The following is an 18,537-nucleotide window of genomic DNA, read 5'->3' as shown; positions in this document are numbered from 1 at the left end:
TAAGGAAGAGGAAATGCGATACAGTAGCCTTTTAAATAAGCAAGTAGAAACACAGGGTGGTCTTTATTCCGAATGTCTGTCTGAAGAGAAAGGCCTTTATTTCTTTCCTGTATTTACTAAACTCTGACTGTCAGGGAGGTAGAAGCAGGAATGAGTTTCAAAGTACAGCTGTTGGAGGCTGACCATAGGTGATATTGTCCAGAAATAAATTGTAGTACACAATGGCTTTGAACTGTAAAAGGAGGCATGTGAAAGGTATCTTAGTAGGGTAAACAGCTTCTATGTTCCTTACTAAACTTTACAAATATTAACAAACATTGGCAAAGGCAATAGGTTTGGCTTCAATGTGCTAGTGCATGGATACACAGACATGCGCAAATGCAAATCCAGTCTTTAACAAAGCTTGTTTGAATCAGGCCACATTTTCTCCTCTTTATCAGCCTTCTTAGTTTGTGATTTATGACACCTTTCATTTATTTCAGTTATAGCCTGGAAGGCCTTGTTGGAGATGGTGATGACAAAAGCGTGTCTCAATCATCCAAAGCAGTTTCGAAGAGTTCCAAGGAACTAACTCAGACTGCATTAACCTCTAATGATGATGGCAGTTCTTTCCTGTACCTCAAAAAAGGAGACCTCGAAGCTACTCACAGGGAAAGCCGAGCCTCTGAGCGTCTGGTAAGTAATACATTTCCTTTGATGGTTTTCAGAATGTTTAGAGAATGTGAGGCCTCAGCTCTCATTACCCTTACACATGAAAAAATTAAATAGGATGATTTTGCATCAATGTACAAAATGTTTTAATGGCATTGGCCCAAATGTTTTATTTTCAACTTAAAAGAAGCACTTACAAACCAATATGTCTCATTTTTGGGGCCCGTTGGCTTTGCCAGTGGTTTTTAGCAATGCTGTTTTGCATGACTAAAGAAGGAAAAAAGGCTTATGACTTGGCTGCCAGTGTCATTTTGTTATGTGCATTCAACATGCATGTGGTTCTGCAAAATTACATCAGTACTTTATTCCTTTTTATTTACCACACTACATTTTTACATTTGTTTAATAGCAGGTGGGGAAAGAAACACAGACTTGGTTGGGTAGTAGCTACACAGATGGGCCAGGGCAGCAGGGGAAGCGTGAGTGGGAAAAGCAACATGGGGGTGTGTGTGGGAGAAGCACCAGAGAGGGTGCCAATGGGGCTTGAGAAAAGAAATCAGGTAAGAGAGAGTGCAATGTGAAGCATGAGTTGAGAAGAGCAAATGGTCGAGAGAAATAGTGACATGGAGCTGGTGAAGAGGAACACAAGGCCGAGAAAGGAAAGCTGAGGAAAAAGCACACAACAGCATGTGCATAAAGGAGGCAGGCAGGTATTAGCACACAGGCAAGACAAAGAAACAGAGAGCGCAGAAGGAGGAAGAGAAGCACAAGAGGGAAACAGTGGGAAAACACATGAACTGTCATGGATTGTATCAGACAAAAGCAAGCAAGCATTGGCAAAGCCAGTAGATCTGGTGTCGGCTGCCAGCCTATTGGCAATTCTTGTTTTGCCTTGCATGGCTTTTTGTTTTGGAAGTTGTTCAGCGTTTGTCAATCAAAACAAATTAACTAAAGCAAACATGTTTTTTAGTCTCAAAAAAGGACACATTATCATGGTTCAACCTGGCACTGAAGGGAACTACTGTGTGTGGTGGTGGTGCTTCTTGTGAAAGAGCAGGATATCTTATCTCATAGTGAAGTCACCTAATGGCTGAAATTGAATGACGAAAAAAATGCTCAACCACAAACAAATGGATGAAGTGGGGCTGAAAATCCAAATGCGTAACTACTTTATACACATACCTTTAGTAAAATCTAAAGGATTTAGCTAATGCAGACATAAAAACAGCCAATTGGCATGGCACTGACTGTCTGCCTCCTGCCTTTGAGAAAGAGCGAAGGAAAGAAAGAAATAGAAAGAAAGCAAAGAAGCAAAGAAAGAAAGAATGGGAAGGCAAGGTAGAATGAATGAAATAATGAAAGGCAAAAAGGAAAGAAAGAAGGAAGGGAACATAGAGGGAAAGAGAACTAGATAGAACAAAGGCTAAAAAGAGAAAGGAAAAAAGGTAAAGAAAGCAAGAAGGAACAAAAAAAATAAAAGAGAAATAGAAAGCAAGAAAGAAGAAAAGAAAGACTGAAGCCAGGAGAGAGAGAAGGAAGCCGTGAAAGAAGAAGGCAAAATGGCAAAAGGTAATATTGAAGGAAAGGTAGAAATAAAGAAAAATGGAACCCAGTAAAGAGGGAAAGAAAGACGGAAAGAAAGGAAAGCAAGAAAGAAGGGAGGAAGGAATGAAAGAAAAAGAAAGAATGAGAGAAAAAGGAAAGAAAGAATGAATGAAAGTATAGAAAAAGGAAAGAAGGAATTAACGAATGAAGGAAAAGTAAATAAAAGATTAAGGAAAAGAAGAATGAAAGAAAAAAGAAAACAAGAAGGAAAGAACAAATGAAAGAAAACAGGAAAGAAGAAATTAAAGAAGGACTCAAAGAAACAAAAGAAAGAAGGAATAAAACATGTTAAAAGTGCTGCAAACTAAACACAATAAAGACTTTTTAACTGGGAAAAGTTTATTAATGAACCATTGGGGAAATGAAGTTCAAAATAAATGTGCTCGGAATAATTGTCCGCCATATTGAAGCTTTTGATAGCTTAATAGAGAACAGTTTCCAATGGACGCAATCTGTTATGCTGTGAAATTCCTTTTGGAGTGTCCTTTGTTAATCTGAGAAAGCCAGATAAACAAAGGACTTTCCCAAAAGAAATTTACAACAGCAGTGGCAGGAGATAGGAACTGATAAAACATGGGATTGGCCTGTGCTAACATATGGTGTAAAGCATTTTGCTGTCGCATCAGACTCTAAACACAAATGCAACATTAGGTGAAAAATCAAAACATTGCCCCAGAAGGGAGCTAGCTTGTGTGCAGATGTGCTTTTTGTGAAAGAGCAAAATGCAGTCTATCAAAGTAAAGTTATCAAGTGACTGAAGTGGGCCGACACTGCCCCATGCTATAGTGGGTGGAAGCAAAACATGAATGACACACTGACAGACCAGTAGTAGTAGAAAGACTTTATTCGACTTTCAGCAAGTCATAAAAGTAACGATATTTTACATTTTAATATACAATATACAATAAATAAATACAATAAATAGGCTAAAATCTTAATGATATACAATAATAAAAGGTCTAAAATAATTCAAGTTATGTTACTACCCCCATGCGCTTTCTTGTGCTTAGTACGGAGCATAGAAAATTGGCCAAGGTTCCGCACATCTCTATGGATGATAGAACCTGGAGGCTAGCGTACGCAGTACGACACTGAGGGAGGTTGATTAGCCTTAAGAGAGGGGCTACTAGGCGCTTTCTTTGCTTGGCGTACAGTTTGCAAAATAAAACCACGTGGATTGTGGTTTGTAGTGCCTTTGCGTCACAAGGGCAGGCCTTCAAGGTGGTGCTCCAATCATTCATGGTTGGGAAGGTCACTAAACGATGGAATGTATCCAGTCTCAGTCTGGTGAGCACAAAACGATGGTGGGGGTTTGTCACGTTCATCAGGTAAGGCTGGATAGCCTCCGTTGACAAGATTATTTGATTGTGAATGACTGTGGGCTTTTGTGATTCAGCCTCCCATCGTAAATCTTCTAAATATTTTAATGCCAAAGCGCTCAGGTCCTTCCTAGAGATTGTTTCCAGGAGAGCTGGATTTGTGTAATAAGCTTTGTTGCCCATGTTTAAAAAAAGTCATAATGTATTTTAGCCAAGGCACCCTTGTTGCGTATATAGATTCCATACAGTCGGTCAAAATGGCCTTATTTAGTTCAGTATGTTCTGAGGTCCAGATTTTGTGCCATAACAGTAAGGGTTGAATCTTTATCAAGTCGGTAATACAAGGGGATCCCAGTTCTGAATGAATTATGTATGATGATGTACCTTTTGGAACCATCAGTAAATATCTTAAAAAGTCGTTTTCAACCGTCTGTACCAGATTACAATCGGTGTGTCCCCAGATACCGGACCCGTACGTGACTGCTGGGATGCACTTTGCTTTGTAAATTTTTATCATATTTTGCGGGGTAATCCCCCCTATTCTTTTAGAAAAAAACCTTAAGGCCATCGTTGTTTTTATAAGCTGGGCTTTTTTTGTCTTCCTACAATTGGCCCAAGAGCCCTGATTGTCAAACATTAAGCCCAGATAGGAAAAGGTGCGCGCAATTTCTACTCTCCCCTCTGCGGTTGTAATGTTATAGGATTTGCCGCATTTCCCACCACAGTTCATAATGAATGTTTTTGAGTGATTGACAGTAAGACCCAATTGTGACATAAATGTGATACAGGTTGTTAATAATTTTTGTAAGGCTAACGGGGTCCTGGCCATTAAAACTGCATCATCTGCATAAAGTAGGACCGGGACAGCGCGATTGCCTATTTGGGGTAGATCGTTGCAGTTAGTAGCCAACACATTTTCTAAGTTGTTTATATACATCGAGAATAGGAATGGGGCGAGAACACAGCCCTGGCGCACACCTCTAAATATGCCAAAAGGGCGAGTACTCTCCCCCTTTAGGCCGTACCTCACTCTTGCTCTGCACCCTGAATACATGTCTCGTATAAACTGGATTATAGCTGGTTCTACCCCCAAGCTGGTTAAAATGTCCCATAACTTGTCGTGTAGTACACAGTCAAATGCTGATGATAGGTCAATAAAAGCCAGGTGCAGATTGCCTTCTTTGATCCTTGTATATTTTCCTATAATAATACTTAGATTCAGGCTTTGTTCCACTGTCCCAATGCCGGGGTCAATCTGTGACCATTTCAGGATGTATCCGTTACGCGGCGTTAACTCAGTGTCATCTAACAGGGTGAGCCTGTCATCTCTATCAGCTGTTGTGGGGGTTATTAGGAGGTTAAGGCTCTGGGGGTAGTGATTGCTAATTGCGATGTCGTGCAGAGTATATTTCTTGAGGTAGTGTGAGAAATGGGTTGACATTAGGACATAATCAATCACAGTATTTGCACCCCTTCCGTTGTATGTTGGATTAAACTTTGATTCAGCAGTGTGTAATTCATTTGCAAAGGATAAATTATGGGTTTGTGCCAGTAAATTCAATGCGTCTCCTTGGGTGTTGTGTGCAAAATGGAGACTTAAGCCAACGCCCTCAGAATCCCAACCACAAACCTTATCTGAGGTTTCTTTACAGGGATGGACATTGAAGTCTCCTCCCCAGATCATAAAGATCTCCCGGCTGTTATTAGTGCTTGTTATTTTTTTAAGATCATTACCCATCTCCATTAGAATATTGGCAAACTCTCCTGGGATTGCATTATTATAAAAGTTAATGAGGACTAGGTGAGTCTTGTGATCCATGTTGCCCTCTATCATTTGATAGTATAGACTCGTGAATTTTATCTCTAAGTTTTGTAGTCGTAGCTTGTTAGAGATGTATGTGCATAGACCCCCTTTTGATCTGCCGTGACTAGACAGGGCAGCTGGTGAGTGAAATGTTTTATAACCATTAATGTGAAGGGGGCTCGTCGTCCACGTCTCTTGGAGACATATGCATGAATATATTTCTATAAAGTTCACCCAAGCCTCATTGCCTAATTTATTATTTAAACCTGCAATGTTCCAGAATAGTAAAGCAATCTCTGCTTTCTGTTTAGATACACCTTGCTGGTCCGCTGGTGTACCGGGAGGTATGATGTCATCTGATGACTGGGGTGAAATTCTGGGGACACTGTTTTGGGTTAGGTAAATATGAGGCCTGTTTGTTATGGAATCTGTTGTATGAGATGTATGTTCTTTGTTTGAAGCCCGCCCTGATTTGTGTTCTATCTGGACTTGTTCATCTGGAGGTGTCTGATTCTTATTGAGTCAATCAGGGTCTTCTAGGGCCGTGAGGGAATGAAATCTGTTGCGCCCTGTTGGGAAATCTGGTGTGTTAGAGAGTACTCTTACTGGTTGTGGGCCTATGGGGTTACGTCCCTCTGGGCTTTGGTAAAAGAAACCTAAGGGTAGTAGTGAGATTTCTTGTGAAGTAACCTGTTTGGCTCCTAGATTGTGGATGATTTTGTCCACTAAATTTGGTGACCTGAATGAAAGTACCACACAGTCACCTTCCAGCACTTTCCTACTGCTACCTATCCACTTAATTCTCCTGACCATTTTTATGTTTTCAAAGAGAGGCCCCGCCATTCCTAAGCCCAGACGGACACCTATCCAATTGAGGGCCTTATTTCTCAGAGCTATCCATGATTCTGTCTGTTGGTCATTTAGGGATGGAACGTTGGCCAAAATTACTACATAAGGAGTAGCCTCTGGAGGGAGATGTAATAGATCACTTGGGCGATAACGTGTATTAGGGGATTCAATTCTACTTTGTATATTCCTCCCTGGGTTTACATGAGGGTAAGAGGTCATTGTGCTCAATGTGCTATTGTCTGTTCTCTTAGCTAGTCTAGGTTTTGAAACTGCTTGATCAAGCAGGGAAAGTTGAGCTGTAGCAGTAGGGAATACAGGCCTGAGAGTTGGATACGAATTGGATACTTGTGACTGCGTTGATATCTTTCTCAGGGGGTCTACGTTCGGGTGTGTATCTTTTGCCCTATTTTGCGGGAGAGATTGGGTATTGTTTCCCTGAGCTAGGGTCGGAGATGGTATATTAGGATCCTTTAGTACGTAATGTGTGTCTGTTTGTTGTATGGCCTCTATTAGTCCTAGTCCTGCCTCAAGTTTATTCTCCACTCCCTTTAAGCGCTCCAACATGGAGTCAAGGGTGAGTCCTATGGATGATTTCAGAGTATTTACTAGCTCATTAAGGTTTATAAGGAGTGATCTGGTCGTATCTCCTACATTATTTGTAGGTTTCTTCCTAACTGATTTCTTAGGTAGCTTTGTGGCTGGGGTAATTGTTGTACCTGTCGCTGAGGGTTTCATAGGGTTCTTATCCTCCAAGCCCACCTCTGGTTTCCTTGGTCGTTTGGCCACGGGAGAAGTATCGTCCAAGGAGGAGATTAAATTAGAGGTGTCTTTAATACATCCGTTAATATATCTTGGTTCTATGTGCTCGTCGCCATGTTTGCTCTGCAGGGGGTTGTTAGTTAATTCTACGGAAACTAATGATTCAAGGGAATGGTCTTTAGACCCCATCATTTTCTCTTCCACAGTGGCGATTTGTTTGTCTATCATGCCCATCGCCCCTGAGATATATTTTAATATAGATGTGCTATCTTTTAAGTTTGTTGTGTTATGTGTTTTGGAGTGCTTCCTTTTACCCATGTTTTATGGTTACGGGAGACCCCTTCCTAAATAATAAGGGGGAGGGAGAAGAGGGGTGGGTTAACCCTCCTTCGATAGTTCCACTTATAGAGCGGGAACGTATCTGAGCTGCTCAATCAGACTAGGCTTCTTTCTGGCTCTTTCCCTATCGACTTGGATTGTTAGATAAGGAGGCAGTGGGCCCTGGGGGGACAAAAAACAAATATTTGAAGAGGGGTAGCCCAGCCCAGCCTCTTCCTGTCGATGACGGGCGAAGGACGGGCCCGCCCTTGGCCCGGGCTTCGCCCGTGCGGCGCCCGCGCGCGTCCCGTGCTGCGGGCGCGCTGTGTAGCAGATAAAGGGCCTCTCGCCCAATCAGCAGCTGAGGCTGCAGTCCCGGCAAAGTTTAAAGGGCTCCTGCCCCTTAGTGAAATGTGTGCGCGTCCCGCGGCTGCGGGCGCGCTGTGTAGCAGATAAAGGGCCTCTCGCCCAATCAGCAGCTGAGGCTGCAGTCCCGGCAAAGTTTAAAGGGCTCCTGCCCCTTAGTGAAATGTGTGCGCGTCCCGCGGCTGCGGGCGCGCTGTGTAGCAGATAAAGGGCCTCTCGCCCAATCAGCAGCTGAGGCTGCAGTCCCGGCAAAGTTTAAAGGGCTCCTGCCCCTTAGTGAAATGTGTGTTATAGATGAAAGATGAATAAAGCTGACTGAAAGCACCTTTAAGTATATTGTACACACACACACACATATATTATATGTGTGTGTGTGTGTTCGATGGCATGTGTGCATGTGTAGCTGCAGATACACATGCTGTGCATTATTCTGCCATCTAGTGTTGGGCTCGGAGTGTTACAAGTTGTTTTTCTTCGAAGAAGTGTTTTCGAATCACAAGATCGAGTGACTCCTCCTCTTCGGTTCCATCGCGCATGGGCATCGACTCCATTGTTGGATTGTTTTCTTTCTGCCATCTGGTTCGGACGTGTGTCCTTTCGCTCCGAGATTTTGATTCGCAAAACTTTTTAAAACTCTCTTTTTGTCGGTATTGTATCGATTGGGTTTATATCTTCCATCGACACAGTGGTACCGTCGGAGGAAACAACTTTACTTGCCCTTCAGGGTGCGTGTGCCCAACTCGGGCCTATTCGGGCCGACCGCGTGGAAGCCTCATGGAGAAGATTGATTCCGGTTCTGTCCTCGGTGCCACGCGAAATACCCGTATACAGACCAGCATCTGGTTTGCAATCTTTGCCTTTCCCTAGATCATCGGGAAGAAAATTATGAGGCCTGTCGATCCTTCCGATCGAAAAAGACTCTTCGAGACAGGAGGGCACGAAGACTCGAAATGGCGCTGAGAAGCAGCGATCATCTCAACGTGGAGGAGGAAGAAATGATGTAAACAGCGGTCTCGGTTCGAGATTCCGAATCCGAACAAGAATCAGAAGAAGACAGACCGTTCACAGCAGGACAACATGTGAGTACGCCTGCCCCTGTACCCTCACAAAAGCAAAAACATAAGGCCTTGGGTACGCCACTGCCGGAAGGCCATGGCTCGGCCCAAAAAAAGACTACCGGTGACCACCTTACCAGTTCGGCACCGAAAAAGGCCACTCCTCCCAGAACATCGGAGGCAACAAAGAGCTCCGTGTCTGACTCTAGCAAACATCATTTTTCGGAGTCGAAAATTAAAAAATCACTTTTGGTGCCGAGAGCATTGACAGCATCATCTTTTCAGATCCCGAAAAAGCCTGCTTCGGAGCCGAAAAGGCCAGCATACACAGAGGAACATGGACTTTCAATAAGACTTAAAGAAAGCCACAAAACCTCTGAAGAGGAGTATCATGTTCAACCAATACTTGAGGTTATGGATGAAAGGCAGTCCAGGATCCGCATCCATAAGGAAACCGGCAGAATTCAGACAGCACCTCCTCTAAAACCAAAAAGAAAGCTAGACTTTCAGGAGGAATTGGACACTATGCAGCCTCCAGCAAAAGTGCCAGAGCAGAAGGAGAAACCACCACCAACTCTTCAATCTTCTTCTCCTTCCTACTCTCCACACCTACCTACCTCTCCTCCTACCAGTGCAGTCACCCACCCACTCACTCTTTTGACTCACAACAGGACAATGTGGATCCATGGGACCTTTATGACCTAGTTCCCATTCCTGGTAATGATCCAGACAGCTATCCCTCTAAACATTCACCACCTGAGGATAGCACTGTCTACAATCAAGTTATAGCTAGGGCTGCAGCATACTATGGGGTCACCATGCATACAGAACCCCTAGAAGAGGATTTCTTGTTTAACACCCTATCCTCAACACACTCTAAATATCAATGCCTTCCCATGCTCCCAGGCATGTTAAAACACGCAGATCAGATATTTAGTAAACCTGTTAAGGCATGTTTAATAACACCCAGGATAGAGAAAAAATATAAACCTCCACCCTCTGATCCTGATAACATCACCCCTCGGGTACCTCCAGATTCAGTGGTCGTTAGCGCTGCCAGAAAAAGAGCAGTCAGTCAGTCATCAGGAGATACACCCCCACCTGATAAGGAGAGCACGAAATTTGATGCTGCAGGGAAACGAGTTGCATTCCAGACAGCAAATCAGTGGAGGATAGCCAACTCACAAGCACTGTTAGCTCGCTAAGACAGAGCCTATTGGGATGAGATGCAAGACATAATTCAACATCTCCCCAAAGAACACCAAAAGAGGGCACAACAAGTAGTGGAAGAAGGGCAAGCTATTACTAACAATCAAATTCGATCTGCCCTAGATGCAGCAGACACCGCTGCTAGAAGTGTCAATACGGAAGACACAATATGCAGGCATGCATGGCTCATATCTTTTGGTTTTAAACCAGAACTACAGCAGGCAGTGTTAAATATGCCATTCAATAAGAACCATCTTTTTGTGCCAGAAGCTGACACAGCCATAGAAGAATTAAGAAAGGATTCAGACATGGCAAAAGCAATGGGCGCACTATATTCGACACAATACAGGGGATCCTTTCGGAAACCTCAGTTTCGAGATGGGTTCAGACCACAGACAACAGAGGCATCCACATCACAGGCAAAACCAACCTACCAACCACAATACCAACAAGTTGGTTTTAGGGGCACATATAGAGGACAGTACCCCAAAAATAGAGGGAAATTCCAAACGTCCAAGCAACCTCCACAGCACCCTAAACAGTGACTTTTCTCATTCCCTTCCACTCCTCATGTCTCCTGTGGGGGGAAGACTACAACAGTTCCACACAAATTGGCAAAGCATTACCACAGACAATTGGGTACTATCAATTATCCGCAATGGCTGTTGCCTAGAATTGATACACACTCCTCCAAATATACCACCAAGGTCACTCAAACTATCCACAGAACACATCAGTCTGTTACAAGAAGAAGCCCAATCTCTACTACTCAAACAAGCAATAGAATTGGTACCACAATCTCAAATAGGGATAGGAGTTTACTCACTATATTTCCTAATTCCCCCAAAATATGGCACCCTCAGGCCAATATTAGATCTCAGGAACCTCAATCTTTACATCCTGTCAGAACATTTTCACATGGTAACTCTACAGGATGTTATCTCACTAGTCCAAAAACACGATTTCATGACAGCATTAGACCTCAAAGATGCATATTTTCATATACTCATCCATCCTGCACACAGAACATATCTCCGGTTTGTCATTCAAGGAAAGCACTATCAGTTCAAAGTGTTGCCCTTCGGAATAACAACAGCTCCAAGGGTATTCACAAAGTGCCAGCGGTAGTCGCAGCCTACCTAAGAAGACAACATATACATGTCTTTCCATATCTAGACGATTGGCTAATAAAATCAAACAGTCATATGCAATGCCAAAATCATACGCATTATGTAATACAAACTTTGCACACACTAGGGTTCTCAATAAACTACCAAAAATCACATCTGCAAACGGCACAAATACAACAGTATTTGGGTGCAGTACTAAATACTCAGCAAGCTCTAGCATGTCCAAATACACAAAGGATTCAAGCATTCCAAAATGTAACCACACAAATATAAACAAATCAACGATACACTGTCAGATTTGTCATGAAGATTTTAGGGATGATGGCATCATGTATTGCAATTGTTCCATACGCAACACTAAACATGCGGCCCTTACAACAGTGCCTTGCACAACAATGGTCACAGGCACAAGGTCAACTTCAAGATCTAGTGTTGATAGACCGCCAAACATGGATGTCCCTTCAGTGGTGCAATTCTACAAATCTAAGCAAAGGCCGGCCATTTCAAGACCCTGTGCTTCAGACCATAATTACAACAGATGCATCAATGATTGATTTGGGAGCTCACTTAAACAATCACGACATTCAATGGCAATGGGATGCCAAACACAAACAGCTACATATAAATCACTTGGAGTTGTTAGCTGTCTTCCTAGCACTCAAAGCTTTTCAACCTCTTCTCACAAGAATGTCCTTATCAAAGCAGACAACATGACAACCATGTATTACCTAAATATACCTAAATAAACAGGGAGGGACACATTCATCCCAACTTCTCCCTTCTAGCCCAGAAAATTTGGAAATGGGCAATCCACAACGAAATTCACCTGTTAGCAAAATCCATTCCATGGATAGACAATCAGTTAGCGGATATCCTTAGCAGAAATCACCAACAAACACACAAATGGGAGATTCATCCTCAAGTACTTAAAAAATACTTTCAACACTGGGGAACGGCAAACATAGATCTTTTCGCCGCAAGCGAAAACACAAAATGCCAAGACTTCACATCCAGACACCCACATCCCCTATCCAAGGGCAATGCTCTATGGATCAATTGGTCAGGGATATTTGCTCACGCTTTTACCTCTCTCCCACTCCTTCCGTTTCTAGTCAACAAGTTGCGACAAACTTCACTCAGCATGATACTCATAGCACCAAGATGGGCACGTCAGCCGTGGTACACAACATTACTAGACCTGTCAGTAGTACCACTCCAAACTCCCAGCCAGATCAGATCTGTTGACACAAAACAGAGGCCAAATCAGGCACCAAATCCCAAATCACTCAATCTAGCAATTTGGCTCCTGAGGTCATAGAGTATGGATATTTACAACTCCCATCAGAATTTATGGAAGTTATTAAACAAGCAAGAAAACTTGCTATGCAAATAAATGGAAAAGATTTTTATTTTACTGTCACTCTAAACATATTGACCCTCTTACAGCATCAATGCAAGACATTGTATGCTATTTACTTAATTTACAAAAATCTCATTTAGCATTCTCTTCAATAAAAATTAATCTTACTGCAATTTCAGCATATTTACAACATATACAGCAGAGCTCCTTATTTAGAGTTCCTGTCATTAAAGCTTTCATGGAAGGTTTAAAATGCATCATTCCACCCAGGACACCACCAGTCCCTTCCTGGAATTTAAATATAGTGCTTACGCGCCTTATGGGACCACCATTTGAGCCCATGCACTGCTGCCAAATGCAATTCTTAACATGGAAGGTTGCCTTACTAGTGGCAATTATTTCTTTAAGATGAGTAAGTGAAATCCAAGCCTTTACTATTGAAGAACCGTTCTTCCAAGTGCACAAGCATACAGTTGTACTAAGAAAAAACCCTAAATTTCTTCCAAAGGTTGTATCACCATTTCATGTAAATCAAACAGTGGAACCGCCAGTCTTCTTCCCACAGCCAGATTCTGTGGCAGAAAGAGCTCTGCATACATTAGACATCAAAAGAGCTTTAATGTACCATTTAGACAGAACTACGCCATTTAGAAAGACTAAACAACTCTTTGTAGCCTTCCAAAAACCTCTTACAGGCAGTCCCATATCAAAACAAGGTTTAGCAAGACTGATTGTAAGATGCATCCAAGCATGCTACATTGAAGACAAAAGACAACTCTTAGTTACTCCTAAAGCACATTTTACAAGGAAAAAAGGTGCTACAATGGCTTTTTTAGGGAATATACTAATGGCTGAAATATGTAAAGCAGCCAATTGGTCAACACCACATACATTCACTAAACACTACTGTGTAGACGTTTTATCACGAAAACAAGCCACAGCAGGCCAAGCTGTACTCAGCACATTATTTCAAACAACTTCAACTTCTACAGGCTAACCACCGCTATTTTTATGGGAGGACAAACTGCTTTGTAGTCTATGCACAGCTTGTGTATCTGCAGCTACACATGCCATTGAACGGAAAATGTCACTTACCCAGTGTACATCTGTTCGTGGCATGTTCCGCTGCAGATTAACATGCACTCTTCCACCTCTCCGGGAGCCTGTAGTCGTTTAAATGACAAACATTTGTATATATATATATATATGTATATGTATATATATATATATATGTATATGTATATGTATATATATATATATAAATTAGCATTAGCATGGACATCTCTTACCTTTTACCTATATACTCTATCGCTCCTACCTTACCCTCTGCGGGAAAACAATCTAACAACGGAGTCGATCTCGTGACTCGAAAACACTTCTTGGAAGGAAAACAACTTGTAACACTCCAAGTCCAATACTAGATGGCAGAATAATGCACAGCATGTGAATTTGCAGCGGAACATGCCACGAACAGATGTACAACTGGATAAGTGACATTTTCCATATATATATATATATATATATATATATATATATATATATATATATGTATATATATATATATATATATATATACAAACTTCTTAAAAATTCAAAGTAAACTAAATTTGTTGTGCTCCAGGTGAGGGACAGACACAAGATAGACAAGGCAAGCTATTGAATAAGATACAGGCAAATGAGAGTAACAGTAAAGCCAATCTGTCGCTAGCAGTGGGCGGACTGTAAGCCTTTCTATGTTTCTTGTGAAGCCTACAGTATGTCTTTCGCAATAAGACTGTTACACCGGTGGAGCGAGGTGGTAGCTGTCCAGTAGGCTCGACCTACTGGACAGTGTGTAGTTTGTTTCACTTGATGGATTTTCAGAGTTTTAAAACTCTGTCAGTAGTAGTACAAGAAAATTATCAATCCCAATCTATTATTGAAAAAAACAATCCCAATGAACTATTTTAAAATACAAAGAAATAAATCTCATTGGAACCTTATGCATCTGTGTTTCTTTTAGTGTGATAGAGCCAGCTCCGCCAACTCATTCCTAAAAAACTTGCATAAATCAAAAGTAATTGAAGGCAGGAACAATAGAAGTTCCTTGTAATTAAAATAAAATTACGTCAGAAAAAGCAACAGTATGTGTGCCTGTTACTTGATAGTCTATGTTAAACAGCCCTGCTTTTGTTCCATATCCAGTGCGTTATGTTCGTACTGACCACAATAAAGCTTTAATTGCTTTATCTAGGTGCATTCCATCTCAGTTACTCTTTTGTTTCTTTCATACTTACATTTATATGCATCCTGGATGGAACTTTGAGAGCTGCCCAACCATTCAGAATCTCCCATTTGCTGGCTATAGCTCCCTTTATAAGTTCACAGTTGATGCATTCTGTGTCTTTGAGACCTCTGTTCCTCCAGTAGGTTGATATCCTGATGGACTGCATCCCTATCATGCGCAGCTCCATGCCAGCCTAAGCCAAAGAGCTGGAGATGTAGGGAGCACAGCAGGAGAAGGTGCTGCCTCTCACCTGTAGCCTAGTGGAACAAGCATTGGGAAAGCCAATTGGTCTGTCCTCAGTGAGGTGGTTATTTGGTTTTTATTTCAAGATTATTCCACCTAAAAGGACAAAAAATTGAAAAGAGAAACATGCTACCATTCAAATATAAGAAGATATATATTTTTTATATAATTGTAGAAGAACAGTAAGGTAGCTTCCGGACAGGTTTTCTTGCAGTAGGTGTAGAAACACGTTTTATTTGTAACATAAATCACAGGAGAATGATTCTTTTTAGCACAAATAATAGGTCTATTGTCTTTGAATTACTTTAGCCTGAGGGAATTGTTTAAACGCACATGGGTGACTAAAATAAAAATAAAGTACGTAAAGAAATAGTTAGGTTTTGTCCCACCAGCATTGATTTGTATTAGATGTGCTCATGTGATAAGGAAAATCCTGCCATTCGGACTGCACTCAGTGGCAGAAGTTGGCTGACTCTGTTCCCTTTGCTGTATTTTGTAATTACATGTGGCTGGCAAGAAAACTAAATGTAAAAATGTAAGCCCAATCAGCCATATAAAAGTGACAAAATATAACAAATTATGATTTGTCGTTGTCTCTGTGGGAAGGGAAAGAGCCCAGACTGTTGTTTCTCAAATGGCAGTAGTAAAAAATGAAATAAATGCAGGAGAAGCTCTGCTGGAGACATTTATCCCCTGTTCAAGTAAGAGACAACTCCTTTTAGTACTGCATTCCTTATTGTGGGGTAGTGGTGGGGGTGAGGTGCTAAAAGCATATTTCCTTTATCTGCAGCGTAGTAACAGCTATTAATTGTCTCCCCTGTTATGTGGCTTTGACTGCTGCTCGGGGCAACAAGTGCGAGTAACAACGCTTTATCATGAAACTATTAAATGTGTCCATGCAAACTACTCACATTAGTACCTCTAGCTTAGGAATGGTTATAACCGTATGAAAGTGGTTATTCATGTGAAAATATTTTGTTTACAAAATACAAAAGAAATCTTGATTAAACTAACACTCATTAACTTTTTAATATATCCTGCAACTTTTGACTGTTTCCTTACAGGATGAATTATTTTCTAAACTAATAGTCGAACAGTGACTAGACAATTGGCTCTCAAACTGGGTTTATGTAACTATCAAATGCTCCAAAGAACACTTGAATAAACCTTCATTAAATAGATTAGAATATACCATCATCAAGGACTTTTGAAAATGATGCTCACTACATTATCTACCAATGTTACCGTATGAAAAAGACTCTTCTGGAAAAAGGCTTTTAAATCACTTTCAAATAGTCAGCTCAGACAATGACTACTTGTCCATGTTTGGGGAAAGACACACTGGCCTATGTACATTGATTTGCACTATAACCCTATTAACTATTTGTTTTTGGAAGTTCACTGTTGATCCACCTTGAAATGAGTTGTGTATGATTGATATATATATAAAACTGAGCTTGTTCAAATGTACATGATGGTTCACACTTATAAGGGTTAGTTTAAATTGAACATAAAATTATTAAACTATGTTTTAATATAACAAAGAAGATTTTATTTGTAGTAGTAATGTGTTAGTCTGCCCCTACAATACTGCTGGTTCTTATGAATGGCATTTCCGTTACTAAATGGAGGGAATTCTTGTACCATATAATCATCTAATATTAAGTATGTTAACTATTGTAGTCTACATTTACACTTAGTACTGATAAAAAAAATTATTTTTTGTTTATTTACATTGACTCCTCACAGCTAACCTACTGAAACCTCTCCTCAAAGAGTTGACTTCCCCAGGCTCCAGTAATCCAAAGAATGTATTTACTGTCTATGACAGAGTACATTGTACTCAATCTAGTATACAAATTCTAACCCTAGTAGGCAAGCAGGACATTACTATTCATATTCTTCATCTGTTGTGAACTCATTGAAACCTTGCCACACAAGCAAAGGCCTAATATAAATGTATTCATTCCATCAACATTCCTCTGGTATAATTCTCTGCCTAGAATGATAGCCTGTTAAACCATACCCATTTTAGTTCTTCACCTTTTCCTATGCTCCTTTTGTCATTTTTGAATTGTGTCTTATAGAGTTGGATTTGATTCGAACTGACTGTTTTAAATGTAAAGTGGGAAGCCGCAGTACACTTGAACTTGGTTTCAAATAAAGAAGCTGTCCGTATGATGCAGCTACTGGATAGCTCTACCTATGCATCTGGAAATGTTAAGATTTGTATAGTTTAGGAACTCAAGTCTTCAAAGTACCGTATTCTAGAGGATGGTTGGAGGCAAATATATAATAATTTGATATAATCATTTGAAGCTTCATGGTGACAATGAGATATTTTTAAGAGGTACTGTGGGGAGGGTGTACCAGTTATGTAATGCATTCTTTTATTGTATTGGAAACCAATTTAAAAAAAGGTTAGCACTAGGTACTGTCTGTGAATTACAAAAAAAAAAACTTTTGAAAGCAGTGTAAGTCGTTAAGCACTGAATCTTTATGAATTTTGTGTCAGCTTTTCTTATAGTGTATGCAGCCTATTTTATGCAGTATGCAATACTTTCTTTTCAAACTACAGAAGCCAATCTTATACTGTGTAAGATACATCTTTAAAACTAATGGCATAAATACATAGTGCTTTTTTCACAGGTTGGGAACTTCTAGCACTGTAAACAACCATGTCACCATTCCCTGGTATACCCACTAGGATTCAAAACATTTACCCTCTAGTAACACGCACACACATCTTAAGTGATCCCCTCTGCCCCTCCTCCACCCCCACCCCAGACATACACACTGTACTTTGGAGCACAGTTACAACTGCAGATCCATTGAATATACAAGATAAATTAAAAACCTTCAAGAGATTTAACAAATTGCATAATTAGCCATAATGTCAGTGCTAAGTTAGGAACATTCAATGTATATGCTGAAAAGGGTCTTACGTTGCCCCTTTTCTCTGCTTATATATCTTTGTCATTCATTTCACCAAGTCTGATTTTAAAGGGAGAAATAAATCCGCTTCAAGGGACAGAGTCAAGGACTCTGAGTTTGGTGTGGGCACAGGCTTTTTGTGTGTTTGTACTAAGATCTGTTTCATATGATTATATGATAGTGTCATTTTCATTCCATTATCTATTCCAATTTGACATCTACTTCTGAAACATTAAACTGAATTACCTATACTGACTATTTATTTTGGCAATTTCTACCCAGTCATTAGTGTATTATCTGTACCTCAGTAATATTTCACAAATAGATTTCTGAACACTTTGTATAGATTGTGGATTGTTTATGTGGTCAGAAAAAAACTTTAATCAACACGATGTCGGAAAATAGCTGATGTTTTAAGTGAGATGCAACCATCATTTGAAGAATTTACTGAGTGCAAAAATAGAAATGCTGCAGTGCAGATATAGAAAGTAGAGAGGGTTTCTGTTGCATGGTGTGGTGCACTAAAGGTATAGGGTAGTGTTTGTGGGAGAGACTTTACATCTCTACTGCAACAGCACTCATCCTAGCCACTCAGCTACAGTTTTTCTACCCTGCTACAGAAAAACTGGCAAATGCCTGAATACTATGCACCCATAAAGACACCCGGAA

The 18,537-nt window shown here is 40.7% G+C and overlaps 1 protein-coding gene across 7 annotated transcripts in view; it reads left to right on the top strand.

Annotated features, from left to right (window-relative positions):
- Positions 1–18,537, top strand: part of AKAP13 (A-kinase anchoring protein 13) — a 1,053,268-nt gene that overhangs the window by 631,557 nt on the left and 403,174 nt on the right. For all 7 annotated transcript variants that reach the window (XM_069222739.1, XM_069222736.1, XM_069222738.1 and 4 more), the window contains one exon: positions 483–675. In XM_069222739.1, coding sequence (XP_069078840.1) covers positions 483–675 — 193 coding nt within the window. The remainder of the gene's footprint in view (positions 1–482; positions 676–18,537) is intronic.

This window comes from Pleurodeles waltl, chromosome 3_1 (assembly GCF_031143425.1).
Source record: "Pleurodeles waltl isolate 20211129_DDA chromosome 3_1, aPleWal1.hap1.20221129, whole genome shotgun sequence".
Lineage (NCBI taxonomy): Eukaryota > Metazoa > Chordata > Amphibia > Caudata > Salamandridae > Pleurodeles > Pleurodeles waltl.
The sequence above is the reverse complement of the archived record's forward strand: the minus strand, read 5'-3'. Positions and strand labels throughout refer to the sequence as shown.